General features: G+C 47.0%; 1 protein-coding gene across 5 annotated transcripts in view; it reads left to right on the top strand.

Annotated features, from left to right (window-relative positions):
• The window catches only part of SPTBN5 (spectrin beta, non-erythrocytic 5), a 704,607-nt gene that overhangs the window by 315,475 nt on the left and 365,381 nt on the right, over positions 1–23,751 (top strand). For all 5 annotated transcript variants that reach the window (XM_063947637.1, XM_063947638.1, XM_063947639.1 and 2 more), the window contains 2 exons: positions 4,824–5,003; positions 13,783–13,986. In XM_063947637.1, coding sequence (XP_063803707.1) covers positions 4,824–5,003; positions 13,783–13,986 — 384 coding nt within the window. The remainder of the gene's footprint in view (positions 1–4,823; positions 5,004–13,782; positions 13,987–23,751) is intronic.

Here is a 23,751-nt window from a genome sequence, read left to right as displayed (position 1 = left end):
GCCCCCACAGAGCCAGATAAATGCCCCCACAGTGCCAGATATGCCCCCACAGTGCCAGATATGCCCCCACAGTGCCAGAAATGCCCCCACAGTGCCAGAAATGCCCCCACAGAGCCAGATAAATGCCCCCACAGAGCCAGATAAATGTCCCCACAGAGCCAGATATGCCCCGACAGTGCCAGATAAATGCCCCGACAGTGCCAGATAAATGCCCCGACAGTGCCAGATAAATGCCCCCACAGTGCCAGATATGCCCCCACAGTGCCAGATATGCCCCCACAGTGCCAGATATGCCCCCACGGTGCCAGAAATGCCCCCACAGTGCCAGATAAATGCCCCCACAGTGCCAGATAAATGCCCCCACAGAGCCAGATAAATGCCCCCACAGAGCCAGATATGCCCCCACAGTGCCAGATATGCCCCCACAGTGCCAGATATGCCCCCACAGTGCCAGATATGCCCCCACAGTGCCAGATATGCCCCCACAGTGCCAGATATGCCCCCACAGTGCCAGATATGCCCCCACAGTGCCAGAAATGCCCCCACAGTGCCAGATAAATGCCCCCACAGAGCCAGATAAATGCCCCCACAGAGCCAGATAAATGCCCCTACAGTGCCAGAAATGCCCCCACAGTGCCAGAAATGCCCCCACAGTGCCAGAAATGCCCCCACAGTGCCAGATAAATGCCCCCACAGAGCCAGATAAATGCCCCCACAGAGCCAGATAAATGCCCCCACAGTGCCAGAAATGCCCCCACAGTGCCAGAAATGCCCCCACAGTGCCAGATATGTCCCCACAGTGCCAGATATGTCCCCACAGTGCCTGATATGCCCCCACAGGGCCAGATATGTCCCCACAGTGCCTGATATGCCCCCACAGTGCCAAATATGCCCCCACAGAGCCAGATATGCAATGCCCCCACAGTGCCAGAAATGCCCCCACAGTGCCAGAAATGCCCCCCACAGAGCCAGAAATGCCCCTACAGTGCCAGAAATGCCCCCACATAACCAAAAATGCCCCGTGTGCCAGAAATGCCCCCACAGTGCGGATCTCCCCCCCCCAAAAAAAAATACCTGCGGCGCTGGGGAGGAGTACTGCTGTCCGCCTGTGTGGGAGCGCTGGCGGGCGGGCGGGAGGCCGGGCGAGTGAGCCTGAGCCTGAGCCTGGGTCCGGGCTGGCGGGCGGCCACTTGTGCAGGCGGGCTATGCGCGGCGCCGGCGTCTGACGTTAGATACCGGCGCCGCGCAGCGCGCATACACAGCGCGACCGCCAAATGCTGCAGCAGCACACACACAGGGCCGGCTCCAGCATCGAATATGGCGGCGCCAGCGCGTGGCGCCCATTAAGGGTGGCGCCCTGCGCGGCCGCTCTATTCGAACATGCCTAGAGCCGGCCCTGGCTATAATGACTATGTACCTTCAGCCTTGAATACTGTTAGAGCTTCAAGATATATAAATATCCACCACATATATGTATTCCAAATTGTGGAATTTCATTTCTGCAAACACACCTTTTTGTGTACCGTTTATTTCCTTACAAACACATACAGTACTGGATCTAGTAAATCTACTGTTTCGGGTGTATACTTACACAAATTGCCTTCTAAAATCTGCAGCAGTGTTTGAGGGGCAGTAATACTTAAAGTAAATATTTGTTATTAAAATGTCTAAATTTGTGGTTTTTAACCATTTGTCTAAATCTCGTTGGGGACTTAATTTTTTTGTTTAAAGCACGTTGAGCGTACTCCAATTCACCCAGTGCAGTGCAAAAATTGTGCTGGGGGCTTGGGTGTTTGGACCCTTTCCAAGAGGAGAAGGGCCCTGTTTCTCCACATCCTATAAAGCCCCAAGGATGAGAAATGGGTATCTTCGGGTCCCCATTTGCCGAAGCTAGGGGGGACCCTTTGAACTCCAACCTCAGGAGCCAAAAGGCGCCTTAGGGGGAAGAGATCTTGAGGCTTCCTTCCGTCGCAAGGTTCGGGGAGGCCTTTTCTCCCCAGGATTGGCTGAAGCTTTTCCCTGGGGATGGATTCTTCAGCTCTACCCAAAAGGAGAGAGCCTCAGGAGCCTTGAAGGGAAAAGTGCAATAGATAAATAAATAAATAAATAGGCCACAGCCTTTCAGTGTCAAATTTAAAGTGAAGTGCAAAGTGCCTTATTAGTGCATAGGTGCCAGTCCATCACTCATGAATTTTTAGACAGAACTGGCTCAGCTGGCACCAGGTGCTCATAGCACCTTGGGCTTCATGCAGCAGGCTTCTTAGCCAGAGGACCAGGTGACTGCCCATCACCTACTAGGGGCACTTTTAAGCCCTAAAGCGTACATAGGCGTCTACACCTGATCTTAGCCAAAAGGCCCAGAAGCGAATCCCCAGTTGGGGACACTGACACCATGACATATAAAGACTCAGACACTAAAAACAAGATGAAATCGCGTATTCGCAGAAGACCAAACAGCGGCCATCTTGGAAAAGGATTTCATGCCTATCTAACAGAGCGTCATGGAGACTGCGTCGTAGTGCACTTCTTATCTTAACAGTTGCCACTGGCTAGTGCAGCCTCCAATGATATATTGGAGTCTACATCGGGACCAAATCATCAATGAAGTTAAAACCTTGGGCTTGCGTCATATCATTATCAAACCACGATCGCATTGATTCCGACTGTCCAACCCTACATTGTCAGACTAAATACATCCAACTTAAGGCTGGTATCTAGTGTAGAGCCTATGATTATAGGTGCCCTAACAAAACCTGCCCCTAGAGCAGATTCCTGGGTACTGTTGGTGGAAAGACTCCCCATATGCTGACTGTGGCTGATTTGATTGCCACTACCAACACCTTGCCTGCTGCAGCTCTCATATAGGAGGTCGGTGCTGCTGTGGTCACCCAAAGGTGTCCAAAGAGCCGGGGATGGACTAGGGCTGTTATACAGCCCTGGCATTTTATTGTGTGCACAAAAGGTGGTCTGGTTACAGCTCATGGGTGGCATGCCACGAGTCACTGGGGCCTGGGCTCCTGGCGCGGCACCATCTCTGTATGCCGGGCGGCCGAGCAGAGCGCCGGGAGGTAGAGCTGCTTTGCCAGCCCCTGTCTATGTGAGTTGGGCAGCCGAGCAGAGTGCCAGAAGGCTGAGCTGCACAGCCAGCCTGGTCTCTCTACAAGGCCAGGTCGACCCATTGGCCCTTCTGGCATTTGCCAGAAGATCCAAATGGGCAGTCTGGCCTTTCTAAGAACACCGAGCTGCCCAGTTACAAGTGCAGTGGCACTGTCAGTGCTTCCCATGGGGAACAGATCCCATGCTGCAAATGGGAGATGACAGAAGGAGACAGTGGAGATATATCAAACCTTCTAAGTAGTACAATGGAAGTGTTGCCCATACAAACCAATCAGCTTCTAGCTATAATTTAGTGTGGTCTATAAAATAATTGCTAGAATCTGATTGATTGCAAGGATCAACATTTCCTCTTGTCTTCTTTGGAAGGTTTGATAAATCTCCCCCAGCATCTCCTAAGTCTGCTTCGATTCTGCACACAGTCTGGCAAGGCTGGCTGCTCTGAGGAACTCTGAAGCCTCCACAGCAGTAAATTCAAACAGGCTGTGAAGGAAAATTCAGAAGTGAAAAAAATAAATTTCAAATTACATTTTAAAGTGCCAGAGAATTTCTGTACCCTGTGGTACCTCTGAAAGTAAAATGAAATCAAACATTTGTATATATTGTAGAACGGCTACATTTATTTGGATTCCAGAGCAGCTTTGTTTAATTAGGAAACCAATCATTATCACTGACATATTTCTGAGAAAAGTTTGTTTGTACATCCCCATTTCCATATGTTAAAACTTGAATGAGTAGAGTATATAGTCTATGGGCCTAATTCAGACCTGATCGCAGCAGCAAATTTGTTCTCTAATGGGCAAAACCATGTGCACTGTGGGAAGGAGGGGGGGGGGGCAGATGTAACATGTGCAGAGAGAGTTACATTTGGGTGGGGTGTGTTCAAACTGAAATCTAAATTGCAGTGTAAAAATAAAGCAGCCATTATTTACCCTGCACAGAAACAATATAACCCACCAAATCTAACTCTCTCTGCAAGTGTTATATCTGCCCCACCTGCAGTGCACATGGTTTTGCCCATTAGAGAACAAATTTGCTGCTGCGCTCAGGTCTGAATTAGGCCATATCTCCTCTTCATATACAGCACATTACCCACTTTAACAAATTAATACAGCAAAGCATATTTTCTGTGCCCTTCCAGTATCCTCCCAGTCTACCTAGGAATGCTGCTAGATGCAAATGGTGCGTGTTCTGGTGACATTATGGAGTAATAAACGTCATGCCTACTCTTGCTAGTAGATGTTGGGCCCTGAGCCTAGTGTTTAAGAGATGTCACTGGTTCCTAGTATAACCATAGCCTGCATTCTCAAAAATATTGGCTCAGTCCTAAATCCACTTTTTGTTGACAACTAGTACTATTTAATATTTAATGTATTGTAACACATAGAGCTGTGACCTCCAAAAATTCAGAGGTCAAAGAGGCAAAGAGACTGCCATAAGAATTGTGGTTAATCTCCTATGGAAATCTTGGACTCTCCTCTATATCTTCTTCATTATAGTTGCTATAAACATACCTAAATATTACTACAGTTGTTGTCACTCTGGTTTTCCTCTTTACTTTTAAAGACTGGTCAAAGTTAGTATGATTCTTTTTTCCCCCTTTGGGTTACACCATGTTTAAGATGTTAGCAGGCACCCTCCTATCAAATATACTGTAGCTTGTTGTATTGGTGGTAGATCTGTTAACGGTCACATTAACTATTTTACAGCTGCAGGAAGTCATTGACGCGGCAGACGAAGCGCTGCCCAGGTGCTCTGGAAACCAGCGTGTGAGTCTGCAATATAAGCAGCAAGAAGTGGTGGAGAGCTGGGAACGGATGAAGACCAAAGTAGAGAAAAGAAGAACAGATCTGGAACAGTCCTGCCAGCTCTACCTCTTCCTGGCTGCTGTAAGTGCCAGCGTAACCTATACAGTGCATCCAGAAAGTATTCACAGAGCTTCACTTTTTCCACATTTTGTTATGTTACAGCCTTATTCCAAAATGGAATAAATTCATTTTTGTCCTCAAAACTCTACCCCATAATGACAATGTGAAAAAAGTTTTTTTGACATTTTTGCAAATTTATTAAAAATAAAAAACTAAGAAATCACATGTACATAAGTGTTCACAGCTTTTGCCATGAAGCCAAAAATTGAACTCAGGTGCATCCTGTCTCCACTGATCATCCTTGAAATGTTCCTACAGCTTAATTGGAGTCCACCTATGGTAAATTCAGTTGATTGGACATGATTTGGAAAGGCAAACACCTGTCTATAAAAGGTCCCACACTTGACCTTGCATATCTGAGCACAAACAGAGCATGAAATCAAAGGAACTACTCCGAGACAGGATTGTCTTGAGGCACAAATCTGGGGAAGGGTGCAGAAAGATATCTGCTGCTTTGAAGGTCCCAATGAGCACAGTGGCCTCCATCATCCGTAAATAGGAAAATAGAAAAAGTTTGGAACCACCAGGACTCTTCTAGTCTAAACTGAGGGGTAAATTTACTAACATTCGTAATTTTCGGAAAAAGGTCAAAGTTCACTCACGAATGACATCGAAAGTGTAAAACTGCAACTTTTTGAATTGATTACGACTAAGTTACTAAGCTGTCGTATTCGGGTTTTCTCTGACGTCCTAGTGGATGCTGGGGACTCCGTAAGGACCATGGGGATATAGCGGCTCCGCAGGAGACAGGGCACAATAATAAAAGCTTTAGGATCAGGTGGTGTGCACTGGCTCCTCCCCCTATGACCCTCCTCCAAGCCTCAGTTAGATTTTTGTGCCCGGCCGAGAAGGGTGCAATCTAGGTGGCTCTCCTGAGCTGCTTAGAATAAAAGTTTAAGTTAGGTTTTTTTCTTTCAGTGAGACCTGCTGGCAACAGGCTCACTGCTACGAGGGACTTAGGGGAGAGAAGTAAACTCACCTGCGTGCAGGATGGATTTGCTTCTTAGGCTACTGGACACCATTAGCTCCAGAGGGAGTCGGAACACAGGTCTCACCCTGGGGTTCGTCCCGGAGCCGTGCCGCCGACCCCCCTTGCAGATGCCGAAGTTGAAGAGGTCCAGAGGTCCAGAAACAGGCGGCAGAAGACTTTCAGTCTTCATAAGGTAGCGCACAGCACTGCAGCTGTGCGCCATTGTTGTCAGCACACTTCACCAACAGTCACCAACTGTCACTGAGGGTGCAGGGCGCTGGGGGGGGCGCCCTGGGCAGCAATGTATAATACCTTTTTATGGCTAAAATACATCACATATAGCCCTTGAGGCTATATGGATGTATTTAACCCCTGCCAGATCTCACAAACTCCGGGAGAAGAGCCCGCCGAAAAGGGGGCGGGGCCTATTCTCCTCAGCACACGGCGCCATTTTCCTGCTCAGCTCTGCTGTGAGGAAGGCTCCCAGGCTCTCCCCTGCACTGCACTACAGAAACAGGGTTAAAACAGAGAGGGGGGGCACTTATTTGGCGATATGATTACATATATAAAAATGCTATAAGGGAAAACACTTGTATAAGGGGTTGTCCCTGTATAATTATAGCGTTTTTGGTGTGTGCTGGCAAACTCTCCCTCTGTCTCCCCAAAGGGCTAGTGGGGTCCTGTCCTCTATCAGAGCATTCCCTGTGTGTGTGCTGTGTGTCGGTACGTGTGTGTCGACATGTAGGAGGACGATGTTGGTGAGGAGGCGGAGCAAATTGCCTGTATTGGTGATGTCACTCTCTAGGGAGTCGACACTGGAATGGATGGCTTATTTAGGAATTACGTGATAATGTCAACACGCTGCAAGGTCGGTTGACGACATGAGACGGCCGGCAAACAAATTAGTACCTGTCCAGGCGTCTCAGACACCGTCAGGGGCTTGTAAAAACGCCCATTTACCTCAGTCGGTTGACAGACACGGACACTGACTCCAGTGTCGACGGTGAATAAACAAACGTATTTTCCTTTAGGGCCACACGTTTCATGTTAAGGGCAATGAAGGAGGTGTTACATATTTCTGATACTACAAGTACCACAAATAAGGGTATTATGTAGGGTGTGAATAAACTACTTGTAGTTTTTCCTGAATCAGATAAATTAAATGAAGTGTGTGATGATACGTGGGTTTCCTCCGATAGAAAATTATTGGCGGTATACCCTTTCCCGCCAGAAGTTAGGGCGAGTTGGGAAACACACCTTAGGGTGGATAAGGCGCTCACACGCTTATAAAAACAAGGGGCGTTACCGTCTCCAGATACGGCAGCCCTCAAGGAGCCAGCTGATAGGAAGCTGAAAAATATCCTAAAAGTATATACACACATACTGGTGTTATACTACGACCAGCAATCGCCTCAGCCTGGAGGTGCAGCGCTGAGGGGGCTTGGTCGGATTTCCTGACTGAAAATATTGATACCCTTGACAGGGACAAGATTTTATTGACTATAGATGCATTTCTATATATGCGAGATGCGCAGAGGGATATTTGCATTCTGGCATCAAGAGTAAATGTGATGTCCATATCTGCCAGACGAAGACACGACAGTGGTCAGGTGATGCAGATTCCAGACGGCACATGGAAGTATTGCCGTATAAAGGGGCGGTCCATCGGACCTGGTGGCCATGGCAACAGCTGAAAAATCCACCTTTTGTTACCCCAAGTCACATCTCAGCAGAAAAGGACACAGTCTTTTCAGTCTCAGTCCTTTCGTCCCCATAAGGGCAGGCGGGCAAAAGGGCCAGTCATATCTGCCCAGGGGTAGAGGAAAGGGAAGAAGACTGCAGCAGGCAGCCCATTCCCAGGAACAGAAGCCCTCCACAGCTTCTGCCAAGTCCGCAGCATGACGCTGGGGCAGTACAAGCGGACTCAGGTGCGGTAGGGGGTCATCTCAAGAGTTTCAGCACGCAGGGGGCTCACTCACAAGTGGACTCCTGGATCCTACACGTAGTATCCCAGGTGTACATTGGAAATTCGAGACGTCTCCCCCTCACAAGTTCCTGAAGTCTGCTTTACCAACGTCTTCCTCCGACAGGGAGGCAGTATTGGGAACAATTCACAGGCTGTATTCCCAGCAGGTGATAATCAAAGTACCCCTTCTACAACAAGGGAAGGGGTATTATTCCACACTATATTGTGGTACTGAAGCCAGACGGCTCGGTGAGATCTAAAATATTTGAACACTTACATACAAGCGTTCAAATCAAGATGGAGTCACTCAGAGTAGTGATAGCGAACCAGGAAGAAGGGGACGATATGGTGTCACTGGATATCAGGGACGCTTACCTACATGTCCAAATTTGCCTTCTCACCAAGGGTACCTCAGGTTCGTGGTACAGAACTGTCATTATCAGTTCAGACGCTGCCGTTTGGATTGTCCACGGCACCCCGGGTCTTTACCAAGGTAATGGCCGAAATGATGATTCTTCTTAAAAGAAATATGGACGCTTTCCTGATAAAGGCAAGGTCCAGAGAACAGTTGGAGGTCGGAGTAGCACTATCTTAAGTAGTTCTACGACCGCACGAGTGGATTCTAAATATTCCAAAATCGCAGTTTTTTCCGACGACACGTCTACTGTTCCTAGGGATGATTCTGGACACAGTCCAGAAAAGGATGTTTTCTCCCGGAGAAGAAAGCCAGGGAGTTATCCGAGCTAGTCAGGAACCTCCTAAAACCAGGAAAAGTATCAGTGCATCATTGCACAAGGATCCTGTGAAAAATGGTGGTTTCTTACAAAGCGATCCCATTCGGTAGATTTCACGCAAGAACCTTTCCGTGGGATCTGCTGGAAAAATGGTCCGGATCGCATCTTCAGATGCATCAGCGGATAACCCTGTCTCCAAGGACAAGGGTGTTTCTTCTGCGGTGGCTGCAGAGTGCTCATCTATGAAAGGGCCGCAGATTCGGTATTCAGGACTGGGTCCTGGTGACCACGGATGCCAGCCTGAGTGGCTGGGGAGCAGTCACACAAGGAAAAAATTTCCAGAGAGTGTGATCAAGTCTGGAGACTTCTCTCCACATAAATATACTGGAGCTAAGGGCAATTTACAATGCTCTAAGCTTAGCAAGACCTCTGCTTCAAGGTCAGCCGGTATTGATCCAGTGGGACAACATCACGGCAGTCGCCCACGTAAACAGGGCGGCACAAGAAGCAGGAGGGAAATGGCAGAAACTACAAGGATTCTTCGCTGGGCGAAAAATCATGTGATAACACTCTCAGCAGTGTTCATTCCGGGAGTGGAAAACTGGGAAGCAGACTTCCTCAGCAGGCATGACCTCTACCCGGGAGAGTGGGGACTTCATCGGGAAGTCTTCCACATGATTGTAAACCGTTGGGAAAAACCAAAGGTGGACATGATGGCGTCCCGCCTGAACAAAAAACTAGACAGATATTGCGCCAGGTCAAGGGACCCTCAGGCAATAGCGGTGGACGCTCTGGTAACACTGTGGGTGTACCAGTCAGAGTATGTGTTCCCTCCTATGCCTCTCATACCAAAAGTACTGAGAATCATAAGAGGGAGATGAGTAAGAACGATACTCGTGGTTCCGGATTGGCCAAGAAGGACTTGGTACCCGAAACTTCAAGAGATGTTCACGGAAGACCCGTGGCCTCTACCTTTAAGAAAGGACCTGCTCCAGCAGGGGCCTTGTCTGTTCCAAGACTTACCGCGGCCGCGTTTGACGGCATGGCGGTTGAACGCCGGATCCTGAAAGGGCATTCCAGATGAAGTCATCCCTACCCTGGTCAAAGACAGGAAGGATGTAACCGCAAAACATTTTCACCGCATTTGGTGAAGATATGTTGCGTGGTGTGAGGCCAAGAAGGCCCCTACAGAGGAATTCCAACTGGGTCGTTTCCTACATTTCCTGAAAACAGGACTGTCTATGGGCCTAAAATTAGGGTCCATTAAGGTTCAAATTTCGGCCCTGTCGAATTTCTTCCAGAAAGAACTGGCTTTAGTGCCTGACGTTCAGATGTTTGTAAAAGGGGTACTGCATATACAGCCTCATTTTGTGCCCCAGTGGCACCTTGGGATCTCAATGTTGTTTTGAGTTTCCTAAAGTCACATTGGTTTGAACCACTCACCACTGTGGACTTAGCATCGTCACCTTCCATGTGAGATATTTTATTAGCCCTGGCTTCAGCCAGGCGTGTGTCAGAATTGGCGGCTTTATCATATATAAAGCCCTTACTTAATTTTTCATTCTGACAGGGCAGAATTGAGGACTCGTCCTCAATTTCTCCTTAAGGTGTTTTCTGTTTTTCACATGAACCAACCTATTGTGGTACCTGCGGGTACTAGGGACTTGGAGGACTCCAAGTTACTTGACGTTGTCAGGGCCCTGAAAAATATGTTTCCAGGACGGCTGGAGTCAGAAAATCTGACTCGCTGTTTAGCCTGTATGCACCCAACAAGATGGGTGCTCCTGCTTCTAAGCAGACGATTGCTCGCTGGATTTGTAATACAATTCAGTTTACACATTCTGTGGCAGGCCTGCCACAGCCAAAATCTGTAAAAGCCCATTCCAAAAGGAAGGGGGCTCATCTTGGGCGACTGCCCGAGGGGTCTCGGCTTTACAACTTTGCCGAGCAGTTACTTGGTCAGGGGCAAACACGTTTGCTAAATTCTACAAATTTGATACCCTGGCTGAGGAGGACATGGAGTCTCTCATTCGGTGCTGCAGGGTCATCCGCACTCTCCCGCCCGTTTGGGAGCTTTGGTATAATCCCCATGGTCCTTACGGAGTCCCCAGCATCCACTAGGACGTCAGAGAAAATAAGATTTTACTTACCGATAAATCTATTTCTCGTAGTCCGTAGTGGATGCTGGGCGCCCATCCCAAGTGCGGATTGTCTGCAATACTTGTACATAGTTATTGTTACAAAAATCGGGTTATTCTTGTTGTGAGCCATCTTGTCAGAGGCTCCTTCGTTGTTATCATACTGTTAACTGGGTTCAGATCACAGGTTGTACGGTGTAATTGGTGTGGCTGGTATGAGTCTTACCCGGGATTCAATATCCTTCCTTATTATGCACGCTCGTCCGGGCACAGTATCCTAACTGAGGCTTGGAGGAGGGTCATAGGGGGAGGAGCCAGTGCACACCACCTGATCCTAAAGCTTTTATTATTGTGCCCTGTCTCCTGCGGAGCCGCTATATCCCCATGGTCCTTACGGAGTCCCCAGCATCCACTACGGACTACGAGAAATAGATTTATCGGTAAGTAAAATCTTATTTTTCTTTTGTTCCGATGTCGATGTCATTCGTGTTTTTTTTTTCTATTTTTACGGCAGTGATTAGCAAAACACTGCCGACTCTTTAAAAATGAATCTCGGCCGGATCTGTGTGATCCGTGCTGGGGTTCATTTTTTTTTTTAAATTAAACAGTGTAAAATTTAAAAAAAAATTGCGTGGGGTCCCCCCTCCTAAGCATAACCAGCCTCGGGCTCTTTGAGCCGATCCTGGTTGCAGAAATATGGGGGGAAAAATGACAGGGGTTCCCCCATATTTAAGCAACCAGCATCGGGCTCTGCGCCTGGTCCTGGTTCCAAAAATACGGGGGACAAAAAGAGTAGCGGTCCCCCGTATTTTTAAAACCAGCACCGGGCTCCACTAGCTGGACAGATAATGCCACAGCCGGGGGTCACTTTTATATAGTGCCCTGCGGCCGTGGCATCAAAAATCCAACTAGTCACCCCTGGCCGGGGTACCCTGGGGGAGTGGGGACCCCTTCAATCAAGGGGTCCCCCCCCCCCCCCCAGCCACCCAAGGGCCAGGGGTGAAGCCCGAGGCTGTCCCCCCCCCCCATCCAATGGGCTGCGGATGGGGGGGCTGATAGCCTTTGTTGTAAATGAAAAGATATTGTTTTTAGTAGCAGTACTACAAGTCCCAGCAAGCCTCCCCCGCATGCTGGTACTTGGAGAACCACAAGTACCAGCATGCGGCGGAAAAACGGGCCCGCTGGTACCTGTAGTACTATTACTAAAAGAATACCCAAATAAACACAAGACACACACACCTTAAAAGTAAAGATTTATTACATACATGCACACAAACATACATACATACTTACCTTATGTTCACACGCAGGTCGGTCCTCTTGTCCAGTAGAATCCATGGGGTACCTGTAGAAAAAATTATACTCACAAAATCCAGTGTAGATCGGTCCTCTTCAAATCCATTTGTAATCCCCATTGTAATTTGAAAATTCCCATCCAACCTGATGGAGCTTGAGAGGTGCTGCAAAGAGGAATGGGCGAAACTGCCCAAAGATAGGTGTGCCAAGCTTGTGGCATCATATTCAAAAAGACCTGAGGCTGCAATTGATGCCAAAGGTGCATCAACAAAGTATTGAGCAAAGGCTGTGAATACTTATGTACATATGATTTCTTAGGGGGTAATTCCAAGTTGATCGCAGCAGGATTTTTGATAGCAATTGGGCAAAACCATGTGCACTGCAGGAGAGGCAGATATAACATGTGCAGAAAGAGTTAGATTTGGGTTATTTTATTTCTGTGCAGGGTAAATACTGGCTGCTTTATTTTTACACTGCAAATTAGATTGCAGATTGAACACACCACACCCAAACCTAACTCTCTCTGCACATGTTATATCTGCCTCTCCTGCAGTGCACATGGTTTTGCCCAATTGCTATCAAAAATCCTGCTGCGATCAACTTGGAATTACCCCCTTAGTTTTTTATTTTTTAATAAATTTGCAAATTTTTTTTTTTTTTTTTACTTTTTTCCCCATTGTCATTATGGTGTATTGCGTGCAGAATTTTGAGGGAAAAAATGTATTTACTCCATTTTGGAATAAGGTTGCAACATAACAAAATGTGAAAAAAATGAAGCGCTGTGAATACTTTCCAGATGCATTGTACATCTGTATAGCTATAGCCTAATCATAAATATAACATGTTACGCCATTGGGCAATTGATTCTATTGTTCAAGTAAAGTGGATAGTTGTAGGTAGCTTTTTCATGTCCGCTCAGTATTGTCTGTGTAGTTTTACTTTTGGGAAAGGATTCAAAAGAAGAATCACGTGTAGACTGAAGAGGAACACTAGCTGGCTGTGAATCATAGATAAATATAATCTGGAACTGAGCTGTGTATCTGTGACCAGCCCTCCTTATATGCACATTAGACAGCTGTCTCTCTTGTAACTAATGTATTTTAATAAAACTAGCTGCAGAGCCGGAACAGTTCTCCATAGACTAGAGGTTCTTAATCTGTGGGTCAGTACCAAAAACATTGATCGCCACAACATTTAGAGTGGGTCACCATTATCATCTCTTTGTAAATACAGTATGTGTCCAGTTTTTCTTTGTCTATATTTCAAACAAAATTCTATTAAAATTCTATACTATTAATAATGGGTATTAAGAAAGGGGGCATTACACTCATTAACAAATAAAAAATAAATTTGTTTCTGCCCTATCAGAATTTACGATACTTGTTGTTAATGTCTATATATGTTCTGTCTGTAAAGGAGGAACGGTTTCATTATATTGTCACCATCCAGTAGCTTAGCCAGGAGGTGAGATAGATGAACAGGTCGATGCTATAGACTAGATGAGTGATGGTCAATACGTGGCTCATCCTGACTGTGGGGCATCAGTTGGAGCTGAGAAAACTGAGGTAGCAGCTGATTAGCAGAAACCACCAAGGTGTTTGCGCACCTGACAATTATAAATTAACTTTGTCTACAGGTGCGTGACTACTTCTCTTGGACTGCAGAGATGATCCGGGAGATGAAGGCTGAAGAATCCATACGTGGTGTCCTAGCAAGCAGTGAGAAACTAAAAGCTCACCAGGATCTGAGGCAGACTATAGATGGCTACCAGGAGAACTACAACAGGACTGTGGCCATTGGACAATCTCTTCTACAGGAGGGGAAAATCCCTTCAGTACAGGTGTGTACTATATGCTCACGTACATTTATATATTCTACTAGCTGAAGCACCCGGCGTTGCGCTGGTTTACATTTTGAAGTTCTTAAGCTATCAATGAGTTGGATGTAACTGTCTAACTGTCAACATTTTAAAAACAATTAGCAGCTTAGTAGCTCTTCCAACACACCCATGAGGTAGCTGCCCAGTGTCTTTTTGTTTGGGGGGGGGAGGGGGAAGTGTATCGCCAGTATATTTAATCCCCAACTTTCCTTTTCCAAGGCTATTGGGTACACAATATTTGGGTTGGGGTATGTGTGACCGGCGGTCAGGTCACAATAGCAATGCTGGGATCCCGGCTGTTAGATGGCCGGCGGGGGGGGCGAGCGAAACAAAGGCTCTTGCGGGCTCGATGGCTTGCCACAGGTTCTATCCCCACTCTATGGCTGTCGTGGAACCCACCAGTGGGAATTGTCCCTGTTGGTCGGCATGCCGACCGGCGGAATATTCAGGCTTCGGAATCCCGGCGTCGGTATTGTGACCGGTGGTCTCCTGACTGCTGGTCACATAACCGATTCCCCAATATTTTTTGTCTCCACACATCCATTTCTGTAGTTATTTTAGTAAATTGATTTCTGGTTATGTCAGTGAGTTATTACAGTTCATTCAAGTTTTCATCCAAATCCATCCAGTGGAAGGCCCAGTACAGTTTCCCTGTGTAAAAGTTCTGTCTGGTGTACACCTATGGGAGGGCCAACCAGGACCCCAACCCTCTTGTATGTCTTCTGGGATTCAATATTACCACTCTGTGAAGTTGTCGTCCATATCCATCCAGTGAAAGGCCCAGAACAGGCTCACCGGGTCAAAGTTCTGCCCAGCATACACCAACAGGAGGTCCAAATGGCACCACAACCCCCTAGTATGTCTTCTGGGATCCAATGTTACCACTCTATGAAGTTTTTTGTCCAAATCCATCCAGTGAAAGGCTCAGAAGAGGCTCTCCGGGTCAAAGTTCTGCCCACCGTACACCAACGGGAGGTCCAACCGGGACCCTAATTCCCTAAAACCTGACCAGGATCCAAGTGGACCTCCTCAAATTGGTTTCATCCCAATTGGTGCAGGGGTGTCCAAAGGCATCACTGGACAGACAGACAAACAGATAGACCAGTGAATTTTATAAATAAGATTGTGTACAGGAGACAAAGCTTCATAAATCCATAAATTTAAACTTTAAAGATAAAGGGGATTATACAGATAGATCCAGCAGCGTGCAGAGCTGCACCAGTAACATATGCTTCAGGTTTATATCCGACATACCATGTACACATGTTTTTAAACATTTGTTTTGCTTCCAAAACATGCGTTCACTATTATACCGAGTTATATAGAGCTGGAAAAACCTCTCTAATACAGCAGATTCAACTCTGTCTTGTATAGGGAAAACAATTGCTAAAACAGACACAGAAATCATAATACATACAAGAGCAATGAAGAAAAGCACCTATCAGGGGTGCTTTACCAACCAGCCAATCACAAGTGGTTTGCTAGGGCTGGCCGCTGCCATCATTACCATAGTGTATAAGTTCCTGCCCTCAACCACCCAAAGTCATATGGCTTTAAAAGATGTTTATACTTCTAGTGTATCTGCCGGTCTGTATCTTCTTTCAGCGATGCAAATACACTCTAACTCAGACTATGGGGTAAATTTACTAAGATGGGAGTTCTATTTAAGATGGGATCAGATTCTCTTCTCATTTATCTAGCACCTTCTAGAAGATAATACCTGGAATCCAATTGGTTGCTATGGGCAACATCCCATCTTAAATAGAACTTCCATCTTAGTAAATGTACTCCTATGTTAGACTGTTCATTCCTTACGTAGTCCACCCACTTTATTCAAGTTGAAGTGTCGGATTGATGTAAATTTCCATGGGCACGTATGTGTGCAGCCTGGGTGTCTGGCCATGCTCAGGGATATTTTACATATACTAATTATACTATGGAAACTGACATAGGTCTCACCCGGCCTCAGCCCTAAAATGCCTCTGATTATGGCATTGGGGGTGATTCAGAGATGAATGCAGTTTGCATTGCTGCTGCATCTTTAGACACAGCAGCGATGCAGAACTATGCTAATGAAGCAGGAGGCATCTGGAGAATAAGACGCCTCCTGCTAGCATCACAGATTGGAGTGCTGCGACCAGAAATGCAGTATCGGATAACCGTCGTGATGGTCGCAGCCTTTGGCCATCTGAGTAAGCCTAAGCATACTCAGAATGACCGCCGTTACTCATCTGCCGTGGTCAGGAAATCCACATCGGAAGATGCAGACCCTGACCTCGGTAGGTGTTGTACTAGGATCCCTGTCATCACCCCCCCCCCCCCCTCCCCCCTCCCCAAATGCGGAGGGTGCACTCCACCGGCCATTGGAAGAGTATGCAAATGGGCATACAAGTTTTGTGGAATTATCTGAATCAGGCCCATAGCTAGCACCTTCAGTTTTGTTATTTAATTGGAACCATTGTTTATTCATATGTACCCGTTCTTTCTCTTTTTCTGAGATCATTCATATTCACCATAATGTAAGCTCCATTCATAGCAAAAAAATTTCTCTAATATTGAGTTCTCTTAACTCCTTACCATCCTCCTCCCAAACATATATAAGGAGGAGAAACCGTCGCTCCTGGTCTGCAAATTACTCAGCTAACCTGAACGACTGCTCTCCAAACAAAAGGGGAGCTGGCCCATTAAATGGGTAAACAACAAGAAAATAGAATGGGAACGCTGTTCAGTTAAGCAAATTTGAATACTAAACAGTCAATATGGTGAATAAATCACCTGGACATGGAATAACACAAAATACACAATAAAAAACACGATAAAATATAACATATAAAATATAAAATCAAAGCCGTGTAGATGTAGAAAAGGAATCTCTATCACCCACAGTCCTGGAGACATGAGATTCCTATGAAATGAGAAAATGGGGTGGGATTTATAGCACTAGACCTCTCCGTCCTTACCCTTGTATACCCCCTACACACAGGTGAGGCTATATAATCAACTGGCTTACAATAGCATACCGGAGATATAAGTAATAGTAAAATGAACCAAATTCCTTTGTATTAGTAGTGATATCACATCAATTGCGTCAATAATTAAGAGGTTGGTGGTGCTCCCCAGAGTCACAAATAACATAGATTTGTCTGGGGGAAAAAGAAGACTCTATGGGGGTCATTCCGAGTTGTTCGCTCGTTATTTTTTTCTCGCAACGGAGCGATTAGTCGCTAATGCGCATGCGCAATGTCCGCAGTGCGACTGCGCCAAGTAAATTTGCTATGCAGTTAGGAATTTTACTCACGGCATTACAAGGTTTTTTCTTCGTTCTGGTGATCGTAGTGTGATTGACAGGAAGTGGGTGTTTCTGGGCGGAAACTGGCCGTTTTATGGGTGTGTGTGAAAAAACGCTACCGTTTCTGGGAAAAACGCGAGAGTGGCTGGAGAAACGGAGGAGTGTCTGGGCGAACGCTGGGTGTGTTTGTGACGTCAAACCAGGAACGACACTGACTGAACTGATCGCAGATGCCGAGTAAGTCTGGAGCTACTCAGAAACTGCTAAGAAGTGTCTATTCGCAATTCTGCTAATCTTTCGTTCGCAATTTTGATAAGCTAAGATTCACTCCCAGTAGGCGGCGGCTTAGCGTGTGCAAAGCTGCTAAAAGCAGCTTGCGAGCGAACAACTCGGAATGACCCCCTATGTTGGGAGCACTCTTAATTTCAACAAGAATCCAGGATAATACACGTGAATGTCTAATACATTTAAAACTTAACTTTTACTAGATATGTATTAAGGATATCGGACTAAACTATAGCATGGGACATACAAACACATATATAACACAGATAATGAGAATTTTCCGGCAGTGAAATAATGCCTATGTTATGTAAACACTTCTTAAATTCTAACCCATGTAGGTATCTTTCAAAAATAGGCAGAGTCTCCGGGCCCAAAAAACTTTTAGAATAGACTATAAATAAGTCTTATGCGTGTGCTTAATCCACCAAAAATGTCTGTAACTAAAGGTGTGTACACACGATGAGATCCCGGCTATGTTCGATTTTGACTATGAGATTTCCCTTGAACTCCCCCAGAGCCCAGATAGCACAGATAGTACAGATTTTGACTATCTGTGCTTGAGATTTTGTCTATGTACAATTTTGACTAAGTGCCAATTTTGACTATACTTTATACTAGATAGTACACTAGATAGTCAAGATTGACTTGCCTGCAGGGGTGTATCTACCCATTGGCCAGGATGGCACTCGCCAGGGGCGCCAGGCAAGGAGGGGGCGCCATCTGGCTGTGCCACCCGCGGCCAAAGGTTAGAAAAGTAGTACTGTCAGACCGTACCTGGTGAGAGTCTGTTACTGCTGGAGTGGCGCCGGTGTCCGGCAGCACCGCACTTCTAATCAGACTCAAAATAAACTACAGCTCCTAGCAGCCCTTGTTGCTGGGAGCTCCCGGCAGCAAAGGCTGCTGGGAACTGTAGTTTATTTTGAGTCTGATTACAAGTGCGGTGCTGCCGGACACTAGTCTGATCACTAGTGCAGTGTGGTGCTGACAGACACCGGCGCCGTGACAGCAGTAACAAACTCTCACCAGTTACACAGCAATTGTTATATAGCACAGTGCTATAGATCTATTTGTTGTTGAAGATAATAAAAAAGTGTCAGTGTTTGGGAGAAGGGACTGTAGTACCTGGAAAACTACACGATTTCAAGCATGTTAGATTATTATTATTACCAGTTATTTATATAGCGCACACATATTCCGCAACGCTTTACAGAGAATATTTGCTCCGTCACATCAGTCCCTGCCCCAGTGGAGCTTACAATCTATATTCACTACCACATGTACACGCACACACATTCACACTAGGGTTCATTTTGTTGGGAGCCAATTAACCTACCAGTATATTTTTGGATTGTGGGAGGAAGCCGGAGCACCCGGAGGAAACCCACACAAGTACGGGGAGAATATACAAACTCCACACAGTTAGGGCCATGGTGGGAATTGAACCCATGACCTCAGTGCTGTGAGGCAGTAATGCTAATCATTACACCATCCGTACTGCCCTATGTTAGATGTAAGTAAGCGAAAACTTTAACTTGTTACGTGTAATAAAGAAAATACATATCTTACCTATTTCAAGGCCAGGTTCAAGGAAATATATATCAGTTAATTGTATAATTGATGATTTTATCTTGGAAGTGATGACACCCTGATGTTTTTCTAACAGGAAGCACTTCTACCAGCCAACTAATGGTGTTTGGTTAATGGCTGGGTCCATTTGAGGCTCATCTCACAGCAGCTCATTAGCATTTCATTCGGGATGCAGTCAGGATGCCGGCATTTGGCATCCCGGCGGTCGGAAAGCTGACGCCAGCATCCCGAAACTGCTCGGAATGCTGATGCTGGCATCCTAACATAGATAGCGATGCAGAATGCCAAAATCTGGATCGAGTTGGTGCCAAAGTCTCCACTGGCAAGCCACGTGGGAGGGTTAGGGTTAGGCTGCGAGGGTGGGAGGGTTAGGCTGCAGGGAGGGAGATTAGGAAGGGTGGGTTAGGGTTAGGCACCACTGAAGAGGCTTTTATTTTGGGGGGGGGGGGGGCGGGTTAAGGTCAGGCTGTGGGAAAGGTGGGTTAGGGTTAGTGGGTAGGGATGGTGTAACGTGGATACGAGACACTACTGTGCGGTGTTATGCGAATAAAGGGACACTACTGTGTGGTATAATTTGAATTGGAAGTACTATTGTGTCCACACCCTTCCCCCACAAGACCATTCCCCATTTCCAATACTTACACCTTATTCCAAATGTGTGTAGGGGGGGGGCGCCAGCCCCTTAATTTGCCAGGGGCGCTCGGACCCCTAGATACACCCCTGCTTGCCTGCGCAGTCTATCTAGCCTTGCGATACCGACCCCACGGGATAGATTACGATGTGTTTAAAACACACCTATACCCTTGAACAGTTTTTTAGAAGAACAGTCATCTTATAAATATATTAGGTCAAGTCAACACCACAAGATTTGTAAGCATTAACAGTATATACTCATGCACAATTACCCATCTGAAAGAGAGTTATCTCAACAATAATGCGTTCATTTTGTATATAACACATGCACAATAACCAGAACAATGGGTAACAAAACTTGAGTTGTAGTACAACCTATGTTTTTAACAGTGTGTCCGTCTTATAAAGAATGCATTGAAAAACGGGGACTAGATTGCAATAAGCACAGTGGCGGAACTACCGCTAGTGCAGGCAGTGCCTTGCACTGGGGCCCGCCACTGTCAAGGGGCCCAAAGCCAGCGCGACATGTAATGAGTCATACTGACTCATTACATGCTGCTGTCTGGCCAAAGGCCCCCCCCCCCCCCCCCTCGCTTACCCTGTCACTTGGTATTGGTCTGAGCTGGTCCCGTGCTGCCAGCGTCATGGCATCACTCGCATGACCCCGTGCCAGCCTCTCCCTGCTGCTGCCGCTGACTCCGAGGAGCTGAGCTGCTGAGCAGCGGCACAGCACATCCGGCCACACTGATTAGGAATTAGGGGCGGAAGTCCCGGAGGCCCTGAAGAGGGCAACTGGCGCCTCCACTGTCTCCCGACCATCAGCAGTGGATGGGTAGGGGGCAGGGTGACATATTCCCCCCGGCTGGTACACTTTAGATGCAATCAGGCAGCGGCTGATAGTAGCACCACTACACCAGGTAGAGCCCCTTTTACACATTATGGCGGACAGCGTCCCCTTTTTACACATTACGGCAGACAGCGAATAATGGAGACTACTGTGCACCGTTATATGAATTGGTATTATTTTGTGGCCACACCCCTTCCCCATGAAGCCACGCCCCTATATTTTTGGTGCGCGCCTATGGCGCGCACTGCCCCTGTTTTACATAGGGGGGGGGGGCTCCGATGCCGTTTGCTGCACACAGCGCTAAAATGTCTAGTTACGGCACTATTGCTAGGTATCCATTTCTCTGGCCCTGAGCAGGTCCCCCCTCACCAGATCCTCTCCAGGGGTGAGGGGGTGGACTTGGACGGGATGGGGGGGGGGGGGGGGGGCAAAGCATTTGTCGCACCTGGGCCCACCGCTCGCTAGTTCCGCCACTGAATAAGCACGTTTTAATAATTCAGTGGTATATGCATCCCCTATCAAGATTTTAGTAATCAGTCTCCTAAATAACCAGGACACTAGAAATCATAGACCATCAATGATCAGTGCAGATATTAAACCTGAGGTTATTAAGAGATAGGTTCATAAAGAATAGTCCAGCAGAATGTAACCCAGCTAATTTCTGCTTTCTCAACCGTTTGATCAGGCTTGATCAACGGAAGGTGGGTGAGCGTATAGGGGGGGGGGGGGGGGGTGTCCGCTGTTATGAAAGAGAAGAAAATAACCTTTCTGCTGTTCCTGTTAGAGCGTGAATGACACCCTGATATCAGCTGACATTGCAGGGTGTCACGCCGCAATCCGGGAATGAGAGAAGGTTGAAAGGAATTGTACCTCCGTTTGGGTGCTGTATCGGGAGACAGTGCACGGGAAGTGTCAGCTTTATACAGACAGGCGGGTCCAGACCGTCCTAGGCAGACAGCGGCTTTACCAGCAGACAGATAACGCGTTTCGCCCGTAGGCTTGTTTACATCTTTAACATTGCCAGACGCTCTAACAGGAACAGCAGAAAGGTTATTTTCTTTCCCTGAGAGGACGGAAATTAATGGTCGGAATGGGAGGGGAAACGAGCAGAAACAGCCTGCTCTTGAATACTGAAGTGTTGGACTTTTACAGAGAATACATTAAGGAGTGTTTATTGTAACCATTTAAAATAAATACCATTAGTGCAACAGTGCCATCATTTATTGATGGGTGTTTGTTTTTTTTTAGTTCAAGTTATTATTATTATTATTATTATTATTATTATCCTTTATTTCTCTAACGTCCTAAGTGGATGCTGGGGACTCCGTCAGGACCATGGGGAATAGCGGCTCCGCAGGAGACAGGGCACAAAAATAAAGCTTTAGGATCAGGTGGTGTGTACTGGCTCCTCCCCCTATGACCCTCCTCCAAGCCTCAGTTAGGTTTTTGTGCCCGTCCGAGCAGGGTGCAATCTAGGTGGCTCTCTTAAAGAGCTGCTTAGAAAAAGTTTTTTAGGTTTTTTATTTTCAGTGAGTCCTGCTGGCAACAGGCTCACTGCATCGAGGGACTTAGGGGAGAGAATTTCAACTCACCTGCGTGCAGGATGGATTGGATTCTTAGGCTACTGGACACCATTAGCTCCAGAGGGAGTCGGAACACAGGTCTCGCCCTGGGGTTCGTCCCGGAGCCGCGCCGCCGATCCCCCTTACAGATGCTGAAGATTGAAGGTCCGGAAACAGGCGGCAGAAGGCTTTTCAGTCTTCATGAAGGTAGCGCACAGCACTGCAGCTGTGCGCCATTGTTGTCACACACTTCACACCAAGCGGTCACGGAGGGTGCAGGGCGCTGCTGGGGGCGCCCTGGGCAGCAATATTTTATTACCTTAAGGCAAAAGAATACATCACATATAGCCATTAAGGCTATATGTATGTATTTAACCCATGCCACTTATCTAAATCCACGGGAGGAAAGCCCGCCGAAATAGGGGGCGGGGCTTATTCTCCTCAGCACACAGCGCCATTTTCCTGCTCAGCTCCGCTGTGAGGAAGGCTCCCAGGACTCTCCCCTGCACTGCACTACAGAAACAGGGTAAAACAGAGAGGGGGGGCATTTTTTGGCGATATACTGGATATATTTAAGCTGCTATAAGGAACAACACTTATATAAGGTTGTTCCCATATATATTATAGCGCTTGGGTGTGTGCTGGCAAACTCTCCCTCTGTCTCCCCAAAGGGCTAGTGGGGTCCTGTCTTCGATAAGAGCATTCCCTGTGTGTCTGCTGTGTGTCGGTACGTGTGTGTCGACATGTATGAGGACGATGTTGGCGTGGAGGCAGAGCAATTGCCGATAATGGTGATGTCACCCCCCAGGGAGTCGACACCGGAATGGATGGCTTTGTTTATGGAATTACGTGATAATGTCAGCACATTACAAAAATCAGTTGACGACATGAGACGGCCGGCAAACCAGTTAGTACCTGCCCAGGCGTCTCAGACACCGTCAGGGGCTGTAAAGCGCCCTTTACCTCAGTCGGTCGACACAGACCCAGACACAGACACTGAATCTAGTGTCGACGGTGATGAAACAAACGTATTTTCAAGTAGGGCCACACGTTATATGATCACGGCAATGAAGGAGGCTTTGCATATCTCTGATGATGCAAGTACCACAAAAAGGGGTATTATGTGGGGGGTGAAAAAACTACCTGTAGTTTTTCCTGAATCAGAGGAATTAAATGATGTATGTGATGAAGCGTAGTTTAACCCAGATAGAAAAATGCTAATTTCAAAAAAGTTATTAGCATTATACCCTTTCCCGCCAGAGGTTAGGGCGCGCTGGGAAACAACCCTAGGGTGGATAAGGCGCTCACACGCTTATCAAAACAAGTGGCGTTACCGTCTCCGGATACGGCCGCCCTCAAGGATCCAGCAGATAGGAGACTGGAAACTACCCTAAAAAGTATATACACACATACTGGTGTTATACTGCGACCGGCCATCGCCTCAGCCTGGATGTGCAGTGCTGGGGTCGTCTGGTTGGATTCCCTGACTGAAAATATTGATACCCTGGATAGGGACAGTATTT

This window comes from Pseudophryne corroboree, chromosome 12 (assembly GCF_028390025.1).
Source record: "Pseudophryne corroboree isolate aPseCor3 chromosome 12, aPseCor3.hap2, whole genome shotgun sequence".
Lineage (NCBI taxonomy): Eukaryota > Metazoa > Chordata > Amphibia > Anura > Myobatrachidae > Pseudophryne > Pseudophryne corroboree.
The sequence above is the reverse complement of the archived record's forward strand: the minus strand, read 5'-3'. Positions and strand labels throughout refer to the sequence as shown.